The sequence below is a fragment of the Canis lupus genome, chromosome 7, assembly GCF_011100685.1.
Source record: "Canis lupus familiaris isolate Mischka breed German Shepherd chromosome 7, alternate assembly UU_Cfam_GSD_1.0, whole genome shotgun sequence".
NCBI classification, from domain to species: domain Eukaryota; kingdom Metazoa; phylum Chordata; class Mammalia; order Carnivora; family Canidae; genus Canis; species Canis lupus.
In genome coordinates this window covers 66,591,080-66,605,883 of record NC_049228.1, presented here as the reverse complement: position 1 = coordinate 66,605,883, position 14,804 = coordinate 66,591,080, and the positions used below count along the sequence as shown (strand labels likewise).

The 14,804-nt window shown below is 38.6% G+C and overlaps 1 protein-coding gene across 5 annotated transcripts in view; it reads left to right on the top strand.

Moving 5' to 3' along the window:
• Positions 1–14,804, top strand: part of GREB1L (GREB1 like retinoic acid receptor coactivator) — a 269,160-nt gene that overhangs the window by 207,418 nt on the left and 46,938 nt on the right. For all 5 annotated transcript variants that reach the window (XM_038543678.1, XM_038543677.1, XM_038543676.1 and 2 more), the window contains 2 exons: positions 1,255–1,435; positions 3,606–3,798. In XM_038543678.1, the coding sequence (XP_038399606.1) occupies positions 1,255–1,435; positions 3,606–3,798 (374 nt within the window). The remainder of the gene's footprint in view (positions 1–1,254; positions 1,436–3,605; positions 3,799–14,804) is intronic.

Below are 14,804 nucleotides of genomic sequence, written 5' to 3'. Positions count from 1 at the left end.
ATTTTATCTGAAAAGAAAAGCTAGATAAACAAAACTAAGTGAACATAATTCTATAAAAGTCTCTTAATTTAACTTGTTTCTTCTTTTTAACTTTAATTTTTTTCACATGGTTGTGGCTGGTGGGTATGGCTAATATTGGATGCTAAATAGATACCCTCTAGCCCTTGGAGCCCAGGCTGGTCCTCAGGTCCCTGTGACATATCTAACCCCTAAATTAGCCTTCTGGTTCCTTCTCTTTCTTGGAAGGCTGTGGACTTGAATCACAAGACTCTCATATCAGGGGGTTAATCTTCCCCTCATGTGGCTAAGGGTCTGGAGGAGGGGGTTGCCCTTGGTTTGGGATTTTTTCCCCCATCTTTATTGGGATATAATTGCCATATAATGTTGTGTAAGTTTAAGGTGTACAATGTACACCTTGATGACTTGATACTGGTATATATTGTGAAATGTTTATCACAATAAGGTTAGTTAACACATCCTTCACCTCACATAACTATCATTTTGTCTCTTCATTTGAAAGGAGGATTTGATGTTTTAATTGAGTATCCCAACAACACCTTTATGTGCCTTGAACTTTTTAGATGTTTGAATGTGGAAGTAGTTATATTATAGATAGGGATAATGATACAGTACTGAAGTTTTCATTTCTGATAATTTAACAATATAGTAATACTGGGTAATTTGGTTCATTTTATTAATTTGGTACATGATCCAGCATTAATTGAGGATGGCCCATACTCTAGATACTGTGCAAAACTGTCACTATATAAAATGAGTAAAATATTACCTAAAACTCATAGTCTAGTGATGACATATTTGGACATCTTATGGTATTTTCCTTTTTCTTACATATGTTTCATTGCTAAATTTGGGGTAAAGAAGACTTGTGTGATTTTATTAATTTGAGAGCTATAGCTCTGAGTGGCCTATGGCAGATGTCAGCAGCAGCACTTCAATATACATAGAATTTAATTAGAAGCCTCGTACATTCGACTGCTTCTACTTAATGTATCAGATCATTCATTCCCTGTTGCCCTTTGTTGAGGTGTAGGAGGTGGGGTGGAGGGTTCTAAAGAATAAGAAATCTTCTATTTCCTCATCAAAATTATAGTGGGGAATATGCAGAAGGAAAAATATCTGCTCTGTAAACCTATACACGTGGCTACTTCTCAGTATATCAGTTAACATTGAACTTGTTTATTTCATTTATATGCATGTATGTGAAAAGATAAATTCTGTTTTTCTTCTTGGCAGGTGTCCTTGTAGACTTGGGTCTGGAGGAAAATGGGACAGCTTATCAGAGAGCAGAGAAATATGTTGTTCGTCTAGACAATGAGATTCAAACCAAGTTTGAAGTTTTTATGAGAAGGGTAAAACAGAACCCGTACACACTGTTTGTACTGGTTCATGACAACTCCCATGTGGAACTAACGAGGTGATTGCTTCAGAGGGAGCAAATACAGTATTTCTTCTAGCACAGCAATGGTTTTATCATAATTTCCTGAAAACACTTGGCATATTCTTATTGGTAATTTATTCCTACTTTCCCTGTGCTTTCAACTTTCTCTACCAATTTAGTGCTGATTTCATTTTAACTATACCGTGAGTGAATTTAGACATCCCTGTTAAAAGGGCACCTGGGTGACACAGTCAGTTAAACGGCCAACTCAAGGTTTTGGCTCAGATCGTGATCTCAGGGCCATGATTTGAGGGTCCTGAGGCAAAGCGCTGCCTCGAGCTCCTTGCTCAGTGGGGATCCTGCTTAAGTTTCTCTCTCTCCTCCCTCTGCCCCTCCCCCAGCTCATGGCTCGCTCTCTTTTTCTCTCTCTTTCTCAAATAAATAAATATTCTTTAAAAAGAAAGGAAAAAACCTCTGTAAAAAAAAAAAGCTGTCTTCAGGGTATTGTGGAACTCAGCTGCCTCAGAGAATGGGCAATAGCAGGAAGGTGAGGTTTATGAGCTCCAAGGAGGGTCATGTGCTTTCCTATGCCCACCCTTCCTCTCCCCAGTTCTTTTTCTTCCTCTTCTCTTCTTCCCTCTTCTGCATTGCTCCTTTTGTGATTCTCTCCTACCCACATACCTTTAACAGTAGTAAAGATGCCACTTCAAGATCTGAGAGCAAGGATGTCTGGCTGGCTCAATCAGAGAAGGAAGTGACTCTTTATCTTGAGATTTTTGAGTTTGAGCCCCATATTGGGTATAGAGATTACTAAAAAAAATAATAATAAACTCAAAAACAAATTTAAAAAAAAAAGGCCTGAGAGCAAATGTGAAACCTTCCCCAATTTACCAGTTTAAATAAGAGAATAACCTATTTCTCAGGTGAATTTACTGTAGAAGAATAGTAAATATGGTATCATGATGGAGCCAGTTTTGCTCCCAGATCAAATTATAGTAATTATCTGTTAGGATGTATCTTTGATCTTATGGGTTAAAAAGGCAAGTTCAGGCATCATCAAGTTCATAGTTTCCTTTCTTCAAGACATACTGAGTTTAAGAATATGAAAGATTTGGCACCTGTTGTAGAAATATCAGAATTGCAAAAGCGTTTATTCAGAAGCTAGGAGTGTTTGGCACTCCACAATCTGAACTCTAAAGCCATATGTAGGTATAAATAAGATCTAGCACAGCATGTTAGATTTAGAAGAAAGGAAAGAAACAGGGGGGGAAGGAAGGAAGGAAGGAAGGAAGGAAGGAAGGATGTAAGTATGAATGAATTCCTACCAATACTAAGAAAGAACTACGACATCCCGCCAGAATCCTCCCCCACCCCCTCCCTCCCCTCCGCCTCCTCCTCCTCCCTACCATCCCATCCATAACAGAACTAAAAAAGAAAGAAAGAAAGAAAGACAGACATGAAGATATTTGCCCAGATGCTGTTCAGTTGCTCCTAGTGTTCTATGAGCAAAAATAGCTCAGTGACCTGATATACCTCATCTTTGAAAGTTTGGAGTAATAGCTCTGAGGATGTGTATTGGATCATTCTATATTTAATTCCCCAGGGCACTGAGATTATTTCTTTGACAAAAAAGATGTGGTTTTGAGGCTGCATAGCAATCTGGTACATCTAAATTGAAAGAACTGAAAATGATTCAGAAATAAAAATTTTGGTCATAGTGAGGGAGGGGTTGGAGGACCCTCTGTAACCTCCCCATAGTCTAACATACTCAAGGGAGGAAGGAGACTGGTGTTAATACAGAGGGATCTCTTATAGTTTGGGGGCCTCTCTGGGATACCAATTGTTGCACAGTTATAAGTGTCAGGTTTTGATGGAGAAACTCTCATTCAGATGAGCTTTCAGACCAAAGTGATCCATCTCAGCTACAGATTTAGGTATCCTTGGCCTATAGAACTGAGTTACACTTTGAGGTATATCAGGCACAGATTGAAAAAGAAAAAAAATATCTTTGAGATCTGTCTGAAAGTGGTAAGAAAGAGTGTAATTATTGCTCTTTCAAATTAAATGTTGGTTGCCTCTAATCCTGTTCCCAATTAAAAAGAACTAGAAAAATAAAAACGAAAGCATTAGCTCCATTTTGAAGTCTGTCTCTGTACCTAATCCCTTAAATTAGGAAGTATTAATGTGGCTTTCAATATTTCTACAGTGTCATTTCCGGTTCTTTGTCACATGGTGAACCCAGTCATGGTTTGGCTGACAGAGTCATTAACTGCAGAGAAGTCCTGGAAGCTTTCAACCTGCTGGTGCTCCAGGTTAGCTCCTTCCCATACACGCTACAGACCCAACAGTCTCGAATCAGCTCCAGCAATGAGGTTCACTGGATACAGCTGGACAGCATGGTGAGTCTCTATTCTGCTCTGATACACTCATGTTCTCAGTTCCCCAGGGAGCAGAATCTTGTAATAAAATATGGTCATGGCTTTGTAAAATAATACAAGAGTTCAAAAATCTAACATAAAGTTTTATCTCCTAAAAAGTTCCATATAATTACAATTATTATAAGATTAAAAACTAGTGAGTAGTGTCCTATATAAATCTGATTATGTTCTTTTTTAGGTTATCATGCAGATACAAAATTATCTATCCCATATAATTTTCCCCCAAAAAATGTGATATTATCTTATATGGCCACCAATAACCTGGATTATATTTATGACTTTAAATGATTAATTTCAATCTGAGATGTGGAAATTTTATTGTCCTTTTGAATGGCTCTTCTGTTATGTTTCAGTCTTGCTGATCTATGACTAAATTATGTTCCTGTTCCCCCAGGAACTATATTTTTTCTTGTAATCAGTTCTCAGTCTTCTGGTTGAAATAGGGAATTATGATACTGTTATTTTAAATTACTCATTAATAGTAATTAATGTGTGGAGAGCAATCATCTCAAAGTTGTACATGTTCAGGACATTATGGGTTTTTTTGGCTCCAACCCCTAACACCTGGAAAATATTTTCTATGACCTATACAGTGTGTGATAAAGATACTATCAAAGAAAAGAGGGCACCTGGGTGGCTCAGTCGGTTGGGCGTCTACCTTCATCTCAGGTCATGATCCCAATATCCTGAGATCAGCTCCCTGCTCAGTGGACAGCCTGCTTCTCTCTCTGCCCCTCCACTTGTTCATGTTTTCTCTCTCTCTTTCTCAAGTAAATAAATAAAATCTTTTTTTTTAATTTATTTTTTATTGGTGTTCAATTTACCAACATACAGAATAACCCCCAGTGCCCGTCACCCATTCACTCCCACCCCCCGCCCCCCTCCCCTTCCACCATCCCTAGTTCATTTCCCAGAGTTAGCAATCTTTACGTTCTGTCTCCCTTTCTGATATTTCCCACACATTTCTTCTCCCTTCCCTTATATTCCCTTTCACTATTATTTATATTCCCCAAATGAATGAGAACATATAATGTTTGTCCTTCTCCAACTGACTTACTTCACTCAGCAATAAAATCTTTTAAAAAGAAAAGAAAAGAAATGAGTGTTTCATAAAAAAACCAATGAAGATTAGTCATCAAGCAATGGATTCTTTGTTCAAAATTATTGAACATAATGATATTTTTAAATAAACATGTTTAAGTAAAGGATGCCAGATATGTCTTACATAAAAATAACATTTATTCATTTATCAACTCAGAGCATTTCATTGTTGTGTGCAGCTCTTATTTTTGAGTATTGGTTTGTTCTTTGCAGTCAAGTAAACTCAGGTCATTGAATCATGTTGGCATCAACCATGCCTCCCTTGTGACAACTATCTCAATGTGTTTACTATCACATAGAGATTGCTTTGAGCTCTCACTTTGTAGTATCTTCTCAATGGCATCTTTGTCAGTTGGATGTCAAGTTACAGGTGAGATTGAGGGTCTAAAGTGCAGGGGTGTAGCATGCACCTGAAGGTGACCCAAGTAGTTGCCCTGACATAGAATGGGATTATCAATAGAACTGATGAAAGGAAAGATTGTTTTTTAAGCCAAAAGTTTTACCATTAAATGTTCAGTTTCAATATATTGTTGGGGGGCAGGGGAGAGAACTATCCTAATTTACCATGTTGGTGTTGTCTTTCCTGGAAAGGATCACGCCAGTGAAAGTAAGAACTCATAACTTCTGCCCTTTACCTTCTTCTGAGATGAAATAATAGGGAAATAGGCTTAAAATAATTTTCCTTTGAAGTCATTTCTGGGTGCTTGGGTGGCTCAGTCCGTTGAGTGTCTGACTCTTGATTTCAGCTCAGGTCATGATCTCGAGGTGGTGAGATGGAGCCCCATGTCAGGCTATGCACTCAGCATGGAATCTGATTGAGATTCTCTCCCCATCTCCCTCTGCCCATCCCCCTGTATCTGCTCTCTCTCTCTCTCTCTAAAATAAATAAATAAATAAATAAATAAATAAATAAATAAATAAATAAATAAATATTTTTAAGAAGTCATTTCTATGACTATGGTTACTTTTTAGGTGCAATAATGGCATATGATTATATTTTTTAAAAGATTCTTATCTTAGAGGCATCTAGTGAAGTATTTATGAATTAAAAATTTGATGTCCAAGATCTAATCAAAATAATTGAGGGGAAGGGATTTATATTCTAATAAAGTTTTTTTTTAAATCATCACTATGAAATTGAGATCAGCATAGAAAAAAGATAAAAACTTTGAATCTAATTTACAACACCCTTACACATTAGGGAAGAAGCTCCTAACCATTGCCTCCTTTTGTTATACTGAGGCCAGAGTCCTCAAAAAGGAAAAATTGAGAAAAGCAGAGTAATTCAGTTTAAAAAATACTGCGCATTTGTAGGCTTGTATTAGATCTCGTATTAGATCCAAGAACACACAGAGAGACTCTTTAAAGGAGAAAGCAGGTGCATATTAAAGTGACTGTTACCCAAAACAGAGTAAGATATACATAGAGAAAACAATTTGGTGATTACCAGAGGCAGGAGTGAGGTGAGTGAAATGCATAAATGGGGTCAAAAGGTACAAACTTCCAGTTTTAAAGTAAGAAGTCCTGGGGATGTAGTGTACAGCGTGGCGACTATAGTTAATATTGTATGGTATATTTGAAAGTTGCTAAGAGAGTAGATCTTAGAAGTTCATATCACCAGAAAAAAAATTATATGTGCTGATGGACTTGCTGTGGTGATCATTTTGCAATATATATGCAGACATACCTCACTTTATTATGTTTTGTTTTATTGCACTTTGCAGATATTTCATTTTTTACAAATTGAATATTTGTAGCAACCCTGCATCAAGGAAGTCTGTTGGCACCATTTATCCAACAGCATTTGCTCACTTCATGTCTCTGTGTCACATTTTGGTAATTCTCACAATATTTCTGACTTTTTCATTATTATTATATTTATTATGATGATCTATGATCATTGATCCATGATGTTTCTATTGTAAACACAATAGTAGATTTAGCATTGTGGCACAATTCCATATCCATGTAAGAATGTGAACTAAGGGGCACCTGGGTGGCCCAGTGGCTGAATATCTGCCTTTGGCTCGGGTCATGATCCCGGGGTCCTAGGATCAAGTCCCGCATCAGACTCCTGGTGGGGAGCCTGCTTCTCCCTCTGCCTTTGTCTCTGCCTCTCTCTCTCTGTGTCTCTCATGAGTAAATAAATAAAACCTTTAAAAAAATGTGAACTAAATATTACTGTTCATTGACAACACACCTGATCACCCAAGAGCTCTGACAGAGATGTACAATGAAATGAATGTGGTTTTCATGCCTGATAATACAACACCCATTCTGTGGCCCATGGATCAAGGAGTAACTTCAATTTTCAAGACCTGTGATTCAAGAAAGTACATTTCATAAGGCTATAGTAGCAGTAATAGATAGTGATTGCTCTGATGGATCTAGACAAAATTAGTTGAAAACTTTCTGGAAGGAAATTTACCATTCTAGATCGTTGAGACATTCATGGTTTTAGGAGAAGGTCAAAATATCAATATTAACAGGAGTTTGGAAGAAGTTGATTCCAAAATCATGGACGACTTTGAGAAGTTCAAGACTTCAGTGGAGAAAGTCCCTAGTGATGTGGTAGAAATAGCAAGAGAACTAGAATTAGGAGTGGAGACTGAGGGTGTGACTAAACTGTTACAAGATCATAAGACTTTAATGATAAGAAGTTGCTTCTTAAGGCTGAACACAGAAAGTGGTTTCTTGAGATAGAATCTACTCCCAGTGAAGATGCTGTGAAGATTATTGAAATGACAACAAAGGACTTAGCTGGGAAAGCAGTGGCAGGGTTTGAGAGGATTGACTCCAATGTTCAAAGAAGTTCTGTGGTGAAATGCTATCAAACAGTACCACATGCCACAGAAAAATCATTCATAAAAAGAAAAATCCTTTGATGTGGCAAACTTCATTGTTGTCTTACGTAAAGAAATTGCCGCAGCCATCCCCAGCCTTCAACAACCACCACCCCGATCAGTCAGCAGCCAACATCAGGACAAGACCCTCCACCAGCAAAAAGATTATGATTTGCTGAAAGTTCAGATGATGGTTAGCATTTGTAAGCAATAAAGTATGTTTTAACTAATGTATGTACATTGGTTTTCAGATATAATGCTATTGCACACTTAATAGACTACAGTATAGTATAAACATAACTTTTGTGTGTATTAGAAAACCAAACAGTTCTTCATTTTAATGACCACCTGCTTTATTGTGGTGGTCTGGAACCAAACCCTCAAATCTCCAAGGTATGCCTATACATATATAGAATCATTATGTTGTAAACCTGAAAACGAATGCAATGTTACATGTCAATTATATCTTAATTTCAAAAAAAAATATCAAGTTGTACACCTTGAATATATACAATTTTTATTTTTAAAAACAAAAGCCAGTATAATAAGACAGTTTTTAAAAACCAAAATACTCTGAGGTTTGAAAGGAGGGAGAAGTCCCACCCATTTGAGAGAACTAGGAAAGGGGACATGTAGAGAGCATAGTGGATGGGCCTTTCAAGAGAGGAAGGACTGGGCGCTGTGAGCTTGGGCAGCTCCACAGAGAAGGAAACACGGGGATTTTTCAGAGAACACAGGGGGATGAAAAGAAACCTGGAAATATACACATGGAGACTTGAAGTGCAGGCTGGCAAAGTTTACACTTACTACATAGGCATTAACAATGCCCTTTCATAAGGGCATAGTACTATAAAAAATACAGTTGATCCCTGGGTGGCGCAGCAGTTTAGCGCCTGCCTTTGGCCCAGGGCACGATCCTGGAGACCCGGGATCGAATCCCACGTCGGGCTCCTGGTGCATGGAGCCTGCTTCTCCCTCTGCCTATGTCTCTGCCTCTCTCTCTCTGTCTCTCTCTGTGACTATCATAAATAAATAAAATTTAAAAAAATAATAAAAAAACCCTTTAAAAAATAAAAAATAAAAAATACAGTTGAGCCTTGAACAACACAGAAGTCAGAAGCACCTACCCCTGCACAGTTGAAAATTCACATATAACTTTGATTCCCCCCAAACTTATCTACTAATAGCCTGCTGTTGTCTCGAAGCCTTAGCAAACCATAAACAGTCAATTAATATCTATTTTGTATATTATTATATACTGTATTCTTACAGTAAAGTAGCTAGAGAAAAGAAAGTGATAAGGAAATCATAAGGAAGAGGAAATACATTTACAGTACTGTGCTGTAAAAAATCCACATATAGGCAGAGCAACTGATGGTCCTGCAGATCTGTCTCTTGCTTCAACAGTGTTTGGATGGAACAGACCCAGGGATGCCCCTTCTTCCAGCCTCCTGCCACCCTCCAATCTCTTTTTGAGTTGCAAGCTCAGAACCATCTTCTTAGCCATCTTCTGGCTCTAGGACTAGCCATCATCGGTTTTTGAGCTTAGGTCCTTATTACCAATCAACCATGAGCTCCTGGATTCATCAGAATGACTCCATCAAGGTGGAGGCCGCCTTCACCTGCCTGGTCAACATACATCCTCAGGGCTCCAGTGCCTACCTCTCCCCGGGCTTCTGTTCCAACCTCAGCCATGTGGCTCTGGAGGACCTAGTGTCTTTTGCAGATACAAAATCGGCATGGCAGCCATGCCCTCTTCAGGACATATGGAAGCCCTTTCAAGATGAGTGGGGTAAAACTCTGGATGCCTAGTCCTGGAGAAGAATCTGAACCAGGGCCTTCTGGATCTGTCTGCTCTGCTCTGGGTTCTGCCCACACAAACCCCCATCTCTATGACTTCCTAGAGAACCACTTCCTAGATGAGGAAGTAAAACTCATTGAGAAGTTGGATGACTACCTGACTAACTTCTGCAGGCTGGCTGGCCCCCAAGGGCTCCAAAGGCTCACTTTCAAGCATGATAACTAGGAGCCTGTGGAGCCCAGTGGCCCTTGAGGGACCCATCTGCATCCCTCTGGGTGTCCAGCCTCTCTCTGCAACCACTAAGCAGCTTTTTAACCAGCCTGGAGCCCTCCCCCAAGCTCTGCACAAAATGAAAACAATAAAGTTTTTTGTAGAAAAAAAAATCATAGGTAACTGGACCCACGCAGTTCAAACCTATGTGGTTCAAGAGTCAATTATATTATCAGAAATACATATTTCATTTATTTTTATACGAACAATGTAAAGTTTCACAAACTGAAAGCACCCGTAGAGCCAGCACCCAGATGAAGAAATAGAACATTACCACTACCCTGCAAAACAGGCACCACCAAAGGGTAACACTCTTCTGGCCCCTTACACCATAGATTTGGTTTGCCCAGTTTTGAACTTGTTATAAATGGAATAATACAGTATACACTCTTTTGTATATAGTTTCCTTTGCTCAGCATTGTTTGCGAGATTCTTCTCTATCTTGCATGAGTCATAAGACATTCCTATTGCTACATATAGATTACACTGGCTGACCATCACAATTCACTTATCCGTGACATTCATTTATTCCAGTACTGCTGCTATATACATTCTAGCACATGCCTTTTAGTAGACACAGAAATATATTTTTGTTAGGTATATATATGGAAATGAACACATATGTTGAGTTTTAGGAGATACTGAGAGGCTGCCTTTTGAAGCAATTCATTCATGATAGAAGTTAAATCAAAGTGATTAAAAATGGGGAGATCAGTCATCTGGCTTTTCTGATAATTCAGATTCAAATTAACAAATACGTAAACAGCAGCCCTAGCAAGAAAAAGTATGGGAGAAATGGTGAATTTTCTAGGATTTCTTTATTGGGGAACAGGGAAAGGTCTGAGATATCTTTGAAGTGATGCCTTTAGTTGGAATAAAAGTTCAAGTGGAAGAGTGATCTGTGGAGGGCAGAGGAGGTGGATTTTGAATGAGTTAAGGGTGAGGCAAGTGCCTGATGCAAATTCTAATTTGCAGTTTCTGCCTGGGCTTTATGATGTAGAATTGGAATATATTGTCAAGAAAAATGATCACAGAAGCAGCTGGTGTGGAGAAAATTGTTGAGGAAGGTAATGAAGAGTTAACTGCCAAGAGGGCAGTGACCAAGGACTGCTGAGGACTGATAAGTACAAGCCACTGGATTTTGCCTCGGGAGTCTTTGGTGACCTTCCAGGAAGCGGTGTCTGTAGAGCAGAGCATTTGGCTGGAGAAGCAAGGACAGGACAGCAGTGAGAGGAACAGGAAGAGCTACAGGGTGAGGGTCACTGGGAGGGCAGTATTTGAGAAGAGAGAGGCTTTTTTTTTTTTTGGTAGGAGAAGGGACATGTTTCCAAAAGACACAGTGATTCCATATGATCTGTAATTTTGGGGACACCATGTTTCTTTCGAGTAACATTATTCAGAGCTTTGTAAAACACATTTGAAAGCATGGTCCCAGGGCGCCTGAGTGGTTCAGTGGTTAAGTGTCTGCCTTTGGCTTGAGGGGGTGGGCGGTCCTGGGAGCAAGTCCCACATCAGGCTTCCCACAGGGAGCCTGCTTCTCCCTCTCCCTATGTCTCTGCCTCTCTCTGTGTGTCTCTCATGAATGAATAAATGAAATCTTTAAAAAAAATAAGGCATGGTCCCATTGACATCTATTACAAGGTTTATGATACTTAGAAACTACAGTTACAGTTTAATGCAAACCTAACAGATTGGGGAAAGTATTCATGTCTAATTCTTATTTTTAGTATATCTAATTCTTAATCTATAAAATCTTTATAGTTGAACTAAAAAAATACTGGCTCCAATTGATCGCAAGCCATCTGTTTAATAACCCATCCCATAACTTTGCTAAGAAAGAGAAATTAAAATGAGGACAAGCGGATGCATCCTGTCTAGCAAGGATGCTACATCAGGAAAAAGAGCAGGCTTAGAGTGGGATTTTATATTTTCCCAAAGAAGCAGGACCAAGGATGAGAAGGAAAGTGAAAACCATATACACAAAAGAGAAGGCTTTTCTACTGACTCTGTGCCAGCAGTCCAGATAAGGAGAGAAACTCAGATGAATATTTTTTTTTAAAAGGAAGTCTGTAATAAGCCTTGTTTTGACTTCCACGTTTTTGTGTTTTTTTTAAAGATTTTATTTATTCATGAGAAACACAGAGATGTGTGAAAGAGAAGCAGAGACACTGGCAGAGGGAGAGGCAGGCTCCATGCAGGGAGCCCGATGTGGGACTTGATCCCGGGACTCCAGGATCACGCCCTGGGCCGAAGGCAGGGGCTAAACCGCTGAGCCACCCAGGGATCCAGAATAATTTTTTTCATCCTGAAATGACTTGTTTGACACAATATCCAGAATTCAATCAAGAACCAGAAGGGAAGGAGGGAACAAATAAAAATACTTCAAGCCTCCAAAATAGATGCCACTCAATGTATGCTCTGAGGCTCCACTGTTTACAAGGACATACTCTGGTCCTCTAATCTTATTAGATCCCGTTCCAACAAGCAAGAATAACTGGTTTTGGGGGCCACAAAAAAAAATCTGCCAATTAAATAGTGCTTTATTTTCTGTCATATGGAAAATTGCTTATCTGTTTTTCTGGGTTACTGGAAAGCTCAGAAACAAATTTGTAGCCCACTTCTAACAAAATGTGCAAAAACTTCTTGTGTGCATTTTTGAGAGTACTAGCTTCATACCTGGCCCAATCTTATTTCTCTTAAGCTTGCTTTTTCTTCCTCTGATTGCTTAATTTACTTTTAACATATGCTTTTAGCTGCTATGTTACCTTTATGAAATGAGTTGGAGGGTGTTTAAAGAAAAGTGTCAATACATAATAAATAACAAATAAAAGTAAGACTAAAACACATAGGACACATGACAGCTAGGAGAAATGACTGAGGAAAATTTATGTAGAAAAAAGGAAAGAAAACTTTTAAAAAATGCAAATGCATGAACTCAAAAAGCTTACTTAATCTTCTGGAGCTATTTACATTTAAGGACAGCTTGTCATATATCTCAGGATCCTCTGAGGGAATCTTTGTGTCATGTACCAAAATAGTTATTCATTTCATAGTGATGACTGAGTCATCAAGGAGGTTAATTACAGTGAATTCTGTTTATGAAGGCAAAAAAGTAGATTCCATTTTTAAATAAATATTTTTTGTAAAATAATAGGCTTTTTTGAATTACCATAATTAGATGATGTCAGGAAAGTTTTTTATCAGGTTATATAATGAAATACAATTTTTCAGCTTTATTGAGGTATAATTGATAAATGAAATTGTGATATATTTATTTTAGTAACTAGTTATTTTACATATTTTTTAATGGAACTATAATTAACATACAATGTTATGTTAGTTTCAGGTGTACAACATGATTCAACAATTCTATACATTACTCACTGTTCACCATGATAAGTGTAGTCACCATCTGTTATCAAGCAACATTATTACAAGATTATTGAGTATATTCCCTATGCTGTACTTTTCATCTCTGTGGACTTATCTATTTTGTAACTGGAAATTTGTACCTCTTAATCCCTTCTATCTAATTCACCCATCCTTCCATCCCCCTCTCCTCTAGCAACTACCAGTTTGCTTGCTTGTTTGCTTAATTTATTTTTGCTCTATTTTTTTTAAAGATTTATTTATTTATTTATTTATTCAGAGAGAGCGAGAGAGAGGCAGAGACACAGGCAGAGGGAGAAGCAGGCTCCATGCAGGGAGCCCGACATGGGACTCGATCCCGGGCCTCCAGGATCACGCCCCACTGAGCCACCCAGGCGTCCCTCAATTTTTAATTTTTAAATTTTTTGAGGGACCTTCATATTGTTTTCCACAATTGGCTGTACCAGTTTACACTCCCACCAACAAAGTATTAGGGTTCATTTTCTCCACATCCTTGCCAACATCTGTCATCTATTTTTCTTTTGATAGCAGCCATTCTAACAGGTGTGAGATGGGGTACCGGGCTACCTCAGTCAGTGGAGCATGTGACTCCTGATCTTGGGGTTTTGAGTTCAAGCTCATGTAGGGCTTAGATATTACTTAAAAAAATTAACAGGTGTTTAGGTGATATCCCATTATGATAGTCACCATCTTATACATTAGATCCTCATTCTTATTTGCATTTCCTTGATGATTAGCAGTGTTGAGTACATGTTTATGCACCTGTTGGCCATTTGTATGTCTTTTTTTTTTCATTTGTATGTCTTTTAAATTTTTTTACTTAAATTCAGTTTGCCAACATATAGTATAACACCCAGTGTTCATCTCATCACATGCCCTCCTTAATGCCTGTCACCCAGTTACCCTATCCCCCCACCTACCTCCCCTTCTGCAACCCTTTGTTTCCCAGAGTTAGGAGTCTCTCATGATTTTTCCCCACTCAGTTTCCTCCCTTCACTTATGGTCACTTTCACTATTTCTTATATTCCACAAATGAATAAGACCATATGATAATTGTCTTTCTCTGATTGACTCATTTCACTCAGCATAATACCCTCCAGTTCTGATGTGTAAATGGTAGGTATTCATCCTTTCTGATGGCTAAGTAGTATTCCACTGTGTATATATACCACATCTTCTTTATCCATTCATCTGTCAAAGGACATCGTGGCTCCTTCCACAGTTTGGCTATTGTGAACATTGCTGCTGTGAACATTGGGGTGCAGGTGTCCCGTCATTTCACTACATCAATGTCTTTAGGGTAAATACCCAGTAGTGCAATTGCTGGGTTGTAGGGTAGCTGTATTTTAAACTTCTTCAGGAACCTCCACACTATTTTCCAGAGTGGCTGTAGCAGTCTGCATTCCCACCAACAGTGCAGGAGCGTTCACCTTTCTCCCGCATCCTCACCAACATTTGTTGTTTCCTGTCCTGTTGATTTTAGCCATTCTCACTGGTGTAAAGTGGTATCTCATTGTGGTTTTGATTTGTATTTCCCTGATGGCAAGTGATGTGGAGCATTT